Source organism: Neopsephotus bourkii, unplaced genomic scaffold (assembly GCF_033783945.1).
Source record: "Neopsephotus bourkii isolate Nb327-2 ecotype Australia unplaced genomic scaffold, CSIRO-AGI_Nbou_v1 NB_398, whole genome shotgun sequence".
Taxonomy (NCBI): domain Eukaryota; kingdom Metazoa; phylum Chordata; class Aves; order Psittaciformes; family Psittacidae; genus Neopsephotus; species Neopsephotus bourkii.
The window spans coordinates 2,210,997-2,218,727 of NW_026900902.1; the positions used below are offsets into that span (position 1 = coordinate 2,210,997).

The window sequence follows — 7,731 nt, forward strand, 5'->3', positions numbered from 1 at the left end:
ATGTGCTGCTCCCCCCCTCCGCTTCCACTACTGCTTACTCGTCTATTTTTTAAAGGAAAGGCATCCCAACCCTCCCCCGCCGCTTTCGCCTTCTTTTTAGGAAGACGTTGCCTGCCTTCCCCTGATATTGCCTTCAGTCGTCCGCCTTGGGCATGAGCACACACGGTCTCGTGTGGGTGCGGGGTGCTGCGTGTGCTTTCCCGCCTCGCCGATGAATGAATGATGATGGCCCTCCAAACGTAAGAGAAAAGAGAGGGGAACCGAGGGCAGAGCCCGGCAGCAGCCCCCAGGCGAGCAGAGAGAATCCCGCGGACAGTCAAACGTCAACACAGCGGCTCAGGGCTCCCTGTCTAGCGCCGGGGGAGCGGCAGCTGCTGCCCGCTGCTGCCCGCACTGCCCGCTGTCGGCGGAGGGGGGTGTGGGGGGTTGTGCGCCCCGTCGGGCCCCGCGCGAAGTTTTGCAAGTGCTACTTCGAGGAGGGGGGGACACGGATACGACGGGACAGTAGGGGGGCGGTGGAGGCGGATCCCCGCTGCGCCGGCGGCCTGAAAGGGAGCCAATGGCGTGGCCCCATCCGCTGCCAATCATCGGGATCTGTCCAATCCCTCCGGTGCCGTGTCCGAGCCGTCGCTCCCAGCGCGCCGCCGGAGTGTGGTGAGGGCTCTGCCAATCGCGGGCGGGCAGAGCGGGGCCGGGATGCGCGGAGTTAGGAGCGCAGACAAAAGAAGTTAAAGAGCCGCTTAATATATACATGTTTTTGAAGGCGGGTAGAGGGAAAAAAATAACAACAGCCAGCGTAGATGGGCTTGGCTGTGTCGTTATGGAGCCCCCTTTGAGCAAGAGGAACCCGACCCTGAGATTAGCAGATTTGGCAGCGGCTCAGCCCCATCCTCAACAGAACATGACAGGCTTCCCGGGGCTGGGGAACCACCACGTCCACCCCCACCACGCGGCCCACCTCCACCCCGGGGACGCAGGCGGCGACCCCGGCGGTGCCCTCACGCCGCTCGGACCTGAGCACATGGCGCAGCCGGCCGCCCTCAAGCTCACTCCCGAGGCGCTCACCGCCGCCGCCGCCGCCTTCGCTGCGCCCGCCGCCACCACCGCCACCGCCGCCGCCACCGCTGCCGCCGCCACCACCGCCGCCGCCGCTTACGCGCCGCCCGCCACCACCCTCCCGGGCTACCCGGCGGGGGGGGCGGCAGGCCGGGACTTCATCTTGCGGCGGGAGCTGCCCGCTGCCGCTGCTGCCGCCGCGGTGCACGGGGCGCTGGGCGAGCAGCACCCTCCCGCCGGCTCCCCCCACCTCCCGCACCCGCCTCCCCACGGCGTCTTCATCTCGGCCGCCGGCACCTACGGCGCGGCCGACGGGGCGCACGCCGCTTTCCCGCCGCCGCCCGGGGAGCAGAGCGTGCCTACCGGCCGCCACCCGCCTCTCAACGGGCAGATGCGGCTGGGGCTGGCAGCCGCCGCCGGAGAGCTCTACGGGCGCGCCGAGGCTCACTACGGGGCCGCCGCCGCTTCCTCCTCGGCGCTGCAAGGTTACGGCTCCGTCAACCTCAACCTGGCGGCAGCGGCGGCGGCCGGGCACGGGCACCCCCACCACCCTCATCCACACCATCATCACCACCATCATCATCACCACCATCACCATGCCCACGTCGGGGCGGCAGCGGCGGCAGCGGCCGGGGCCTTCCTGCGGTACATGCGGCAGCCCATCAAGCAAGAGCTGATCTGCAAGTGGATCGACCGGGAGCCGCCTCCTCCGCCTCCTCCTCCTCCGCCGCCACCGGGCGGTAGGAAACCTTGCTCCAAAACTTTCAGCACGATGCAGGAGCTGGTGAGCCATGTCACCGTGGAGCACGTCGGCGGGCCCGAGCAGAGCAGCCACGTGTGTTACTGGGAGGAGTGTCCCCGGGAAGGCAAACCCTTCAAAGCGAAATACAAACTCATCAACCACATCCGAGTGCACACGGGAGAGAAACCCTTTCCCTGCCCCTTCCCCGGCTGCGGGAAGGTCTTCGCCCGCTCCGAAAACCTCAAGATCCACAAGAGGACTCATACAGGTGGGTGCCTTCCCCCCTCCCCGCCGTCCATGTAAGGGTTTTCTTCCTTTTTCTTTTTTCCTTTTTTTTTTTCCCCTTTCCTCCTCTTTTCCTGCTCTCCTGCGCACCGCCGGACATGTGACTTTTTCATGAATAAGTAATTCGGCAGCACACGGGCCACGCACACGCAACCGGCCCCTCTGCCCTGCACACACACGTGTGTGTCCCTGTTCCCCCTTCTATCATCCTCCCCCCCCCCCCCCCGCACTTTGGGCAGGTCCCTCCGCCCCCCACCTCCTCACATCCTGGCACCACCGGATAAATAAATGCCCCGAATAAGAAATAACGCGGAGCCGGGGGAAGACGAACATCAGCCCTTGGGGAAGAGAGAGGGGAGGATAAGCGCCCGCTCGCCCCTGCCCGAGGCACTCGGGGAGAGGGGGTGTGTTGCGACCTCCCCCCCACTTCCCGAAGGATCACGGTTCTGCTTTTCGTGCCGGTTCTGTCGTTGGGGATGGAGCCGGTCGGGATAACGCTTGGCCCGGAGGAGATGGGGCCGGGGGCTCTTGGGGGCGCAGTTCCCTTGAGCTGCGGGCGGCGGCGGCGGCGCTCGGGGCTACCGATACTATCGGGGCTACAGCACTACCCCCGCTACGGGGGCTGCCCTACGACCAGCGCTGCTGGGGCTGCCCCTACGGGAACTACCGATGCTGCCGGGAATACCGACGCCGCCGGTCGTTGCTACTGGGACAGCCGGCGCTACGGGGGCTGCCCGTGCCGCCGGAGCTACCGGTACTGATTCCGCTCCTGAAGCTGCCGCTGGTGCCTGGGCTCTACCGCCCGTGGAGACGGGGGAACGTTTCCTTCTCTTTTTGGGTCTGAGGAGGAAACTTCAAAGCAGTGCGGAAACCCAACGGGGCTCCGGGGGCCGGGGAGAAGGGAGCGGCACCGCCGGGGAATGCGCAGGAGGACGGGGGGCCCCGGCGCGGGGCTCCGCGTGTGTTTGAGCATTTAAGTCTTTTATTTCTTTTACCTTTTTTATTTCTTCTTCTTTTTCTTTTTCTTTTTTTTTTTTTTTAATTTTATTTATTTCCTTTCTCTTCCCCTCTCTCCTTCTTCCTCCCCACCCCCGAAATACGCGTTTCGGCGTGGGTGTAAAGAAAAAAGTATTCCGCCGAAAACGAACGAAGCCGGCATTTATAGTGGTAGACAAATATTATTCCTCGGAGGACACTCAAGGAAGTGGAGTTGCCGTAATTGCTTTCTTGATTTATTGTGTGCTGCTCGGGAAGAGAAAAGCGGCGACCGTGCAACGTGTTATTCCGATGTAAAACCAAATGGCCCATGGCAGAAAGGATTATAGATTTTTATCTCCAGAATATGTCAGGCATGAGCCCATATACAGCTGCGGAGACCTGAGGATGCCCAGCTCCCTGCTCCCAAAGCCGGGCGGGGGGCCGGGGGGGGGCGGGGAGATGGGGGATGGGGATTTCTCCTGCGGGGGGCTGACATATTTTTTGGGGGGTGGTTGCTGTGTTAATGGCACTGCGGAACAAGTTAAATGGTGGAGGCCCGTGTTTTTGTCATCCTGCCTTTCCCATCTGTTTTAGTTTGGAAAACAAAACTTCACTGCGGACCTTTCTGGGCTTCTCAACTGCTTCTCCATCCCAGCTCCAAGGGGGGTGGGCGCTCGCGGAATGCTTGGGGTGGGGGCAGAGGGGTTCAGCGGGAAAACAACACTCCTCCCACAGATAGCCTAAATATGCACCTATGAGCTGTGGTCCAGTATTGCCCCAAGGCCCTTTGTGGGACATGGCCTCTTGCAAAGGAAATTTGGAAGAGTTTGCAGACGGGGGGCACCCGCAGCTCGTCGGATGCTGTGCACCTCTTGAAGGGCTGGAGGAGAGGGGTTCCCCTTTCTGCGATGCGTTCTCAGACCCCGGCAGGGTGCCCACGCGTGAGTCCAAGGACTGGGGGGACTATTTCCATGCAGAAAGGGCAGGTGCAACAAAACAGCCCTCAGGGTGGGTGGCGAGAGCCCGCCTCGAATGACACGACCCACGGGAAGGCGAACGGGACGTAACTTCTTCCCGAGGAAGCCAGCCTTTGGGTGGAAGGGGGATCCCAAACCCTCTGCCAGTCCCAATCGGATTAATTACTGTAATTTTGCCGCCTCAGATTTAATTTAGTCATGTGCAGCCTGGAAGCAAAAGAGATTTACAAACTATTCGTTTATTATGGGAATTTTTAGGTGGAGAGGGGGAAAAGATAACACCGTTATTGTATCATTAGGGGATTTTGCGTGTTTCTGGTAATCCTGCAGGAAGAAGAGCATGTCACTAATTCGGGAGGCGTTTGCTCACTTGTGTTTTTTTCCCTTTCTTTTCCTCAAAAGAATCACACTGTGCCCTGCAGCCCTGTCCTTATTCTTGGGACAAAACGCTGTCCCCGCTCCTGGTGCATGCTAACAGGAATGGGACCCCTCCTCTCCTGCAAAATCGCTGCCCCCTCGCAGAGGAGGTGCTCAGGATCGCCAGGCTTCCCCCACAAAGACATCACCCCTTCCCCCCCCCCCCCCCTAAAAATGACCCCAAAGCTTTTCGGTGCCCTCCCTCCCACGCCCCCGCCGCTGGCACCGCTGCTGCCGGGAGGAGTCAGGGGACGGCTCCCGGCCTCTCAACCTCTTTCTTGGGTTGAAACCACCTACAAATGGTTAAACTCTGACGTGACACCCTCGTCAGCGTGCCAGAAACACTCCGGCATCTTCCCCGCTCCTGGATTTATGTGGAATTGGATCGTCGTGATCCGGAGGCTGGCGAGGAGGAGCTACTCGGGGGTTATGCATCCCTCGAGGGTCCCGAGAGAGAGCGGTACCCTGGGTCCTGCCTCCCTCCCTCGTCCCCTCGACCGGTGCGCAGTCCTCGGGTGGGTCCCCACGAGTGATCCCATGGGGCAAGGCACTCCCTAAAGCCTCGACGGAGGAGGGGGAGGCAGTTTGGGCGGATAGGAGCATCCCTCAGGGGAAGTTAAGCTTGGGGACGGGTAAGCCTGCATCTCTGCGGTAATACGGGCAGAATCTGGCAGATTCGCTTTATTTCTCCAGGAAAAACAATGATTAATGAACAAATGAAGTGACTCGAGATTTGTCTCGGTTGGAGTGGGAGCATGCTTGTGGAAAATCCAGTTAAACCCCACGAGATACATTTTCTTACCATCTTTTTACAAATTATATATATATATTAAAGATAAACTTGTTCTTTCAATTGGTCCCACTTCGCTGGTAGGTGAGCGGATTTTAATTGAGAAAGTTGACGTATAAGTCAGCTGCGGAGGCACATGTTGTTATAGTAACAGCCAAGAAATAGCTACTTTTAAAACATAAGAATCGTTTTATTTTCCCGTTATTCTCTTGCTAAACGCGGTACGATTTTACAAATGGAAGGAGCAGTAAATGGTGAAAAATAAGAAAACATCCACCGAGAGACCTGCAGGGTTGTTATTTCCGAGTGCTCACAGCAAAACAGACCTGAAAATACCCATCGGCCATGCCTAAGCAGACAGCATTTTTTGACTCAAGAGTCGCAATAGTCGTGGCAGGGGTTATCAATGCAGGTCTGTTTACTCCGGGTTTATGGATAACGTGGCAGGGGAAGAAGAAAAAGTTGCTGTAAGAAACTCTCCGTCGTGGGCAGTGCAGGGATCCGGCAAGTTTATTTTTTAACTCTGGTCTCTCAGCTCTAAGCATTTACTCAGCCCTGTTCTGTGGAATGGGATTTTTGGGGAACGGTCCGTCCGGGGCACATCTATATGTGTCAGAATATATATATGTATATCCCAGGGTACGGTATGTCGGGAGCCAGGTGTGTGTGTAAACCCGTCAAGTAAACCCGCCCCGGGCTGATTTTCACAACCCCTTTAACTCTTAAGCAAAGTGTAAAGCTCTTAAAATAGATCGGACAGAGATTTTCTTTAGAACCAAATTAGCCTGAGGTAACCACCACCGGTGTCCGGGCTGGTGTTCCCCCACAACCTGCCAGTCCCCAGTACGGGCTGCTGGGTGCTCCGTCTTTATACCAGGATGCTTGCTCCCTCTTTATACCAGGATATTCCCCTTTTATACCAGGATTCTTAAACAGGTGTTACTTGTATTTCCCCCAACCCCCCCCACCCCCACCCCGACTAATTATTCCCACAGCACAGTGCCCCACTGGGAAAGGATTACTCAGGAGATGTGCCAGGAGAGCCGGGCTGCCGGCAAGCGCCAGCCCTCGGAGGCAAAGGCATTGAGGGGTTTTGTTTGGGCTCGGTCATTAGAGCCGTAATGAAGGTTCCTCGTGTGCGCGGGGCAAACAAGGCCCGGCCCCGCTGCCGCTGCCAGCCCGGGGCTCTCGGTCTGGGGACCGCCAACCGCGTTGCACGGTTTGAGAATCACGGGGGGAAAGTCGGAAGTCTCGGGTATGTCACGACTGTCTTGAGGGGGGGAGAAAAAGGGGAAAAGAGGGGAAGAAGGAGGGGAGGCTTTGCCCTGCTGCTCGCCCCGGAGGGGCTGCCGGTGCTGCGGGCAGGCTGCGGGCAAGGCCGTGCCCCCCGCCCCCCGGTAACGGTGCCGTTGCTGTGTCCCGGCAGGGGAGAAGCCCTTCAAGTGCGAGTTCGACGGCTGCGAGAGGAAGTTCGCTAACAGCAGTGACCGCAAGAAGCACTCCCACGTCCACACCTCGGACAAGCCCTACTACTGCAAGATCCGCGGCTGCGACAAGTCCTACACCCACCCTAGCTCCCTGCGGAAGCACATGAAGATCCACTGCAAGTCCCCTTCGCCCTCTCCGCCGCTGGGCTCCCAGGGCTACACGGCTGCCGCGGCCGGCCCCCCCGACGGGCCGCTACCCCCCGAGGCCTCCCTGGCAGCCGAGCCGCCCCGCGGCCCCGCCGCCGCCCTTTCCCCGCCAGTCACCGACCTCAGCGAGTGGTACGTCTGTCAGGCCGGGGGCGCTCCCCGACGGCCCCGCACCCCCTCCAGCCGCGACACCTCCCCGACCTCCGAGGGGGACGAGCCCCACAGGACCTCGGGGGGCAGAACCGCTCCCTAGGGCCGGGCTGAGCCGTGCCGTGCCGCTGGTGTCTCCGGCCCTGCCGCACTGACCTAAGCTGCCCGGGAGCAAAGGAGTGGGGGGCTGGCGTGGAAGCGCCATCAGGTTTGACTTGCGCTATTTATTCCGTGTACGAAACCCTATGGTGTTTGTACGGTAACTAATTTAATTAAAGAGACTCGGAGTTTTTAATTTTTTCTTTTTTTTCTGTCGGTAAGAAGCAGCGTTAATAACGCCGCGCTGGGCCATCCCAGCAACCCGAGCCGCACTCTTCGCAGAGGGACGGTGCCAAAAGAGATGCCTGGCTCCCACCTTGCCCATGTGGGGCTGCTCTTGACCACTGAGCAGGGGCAGTCAGGGCCCTGCCATTCCCTGCAGCGGCTTTTAAAATCCTGGAGCTGCCCCCCCAGTGCCTCCTCTCCAGCCTGAGTAAAGCGCCAGGTTTGCAGAGGCCTCCAGACTGTAAAGCAGCACCTGCCGAAGCTCCGGCCGGTCGAGGACAGGTTACACATCCTTTCAAATAAAATGAAATAAAACCGTTTTCCCTCCCCTCTTGAAGCTCAGCTCCTTTGTAATTGTTGGCTTCTCCCGGAGTCGTG

At 59.5% G+C, this 7,731-nt stretch overlaps 1 protein-coding gene across 1 annotated transcript; it reads left to right on the forward strand.

Annotated features, from left to right (window-relative positions):
• Nucleotides 1–628: 628 nt before the first annotated feature.
• ZIC5 (Zic family member 5) lies at nt 629–7,324 on the forward strand. The gene is given in 4 exon segments (XM_061349297.1): nt 629–1,074; nt 1,076–1,170; nt 1,173–2,066; nt 6,672–7,324. Coding segments are annotated over 4 exon segments (1,773 nt in total). The 5' UTR covers nt 629–751; the 3' UTR covers nt 7,133–7,324.
• The last annotated feature ends 407 nt before the right edge of the window (nt 7,325–7,731 follow it).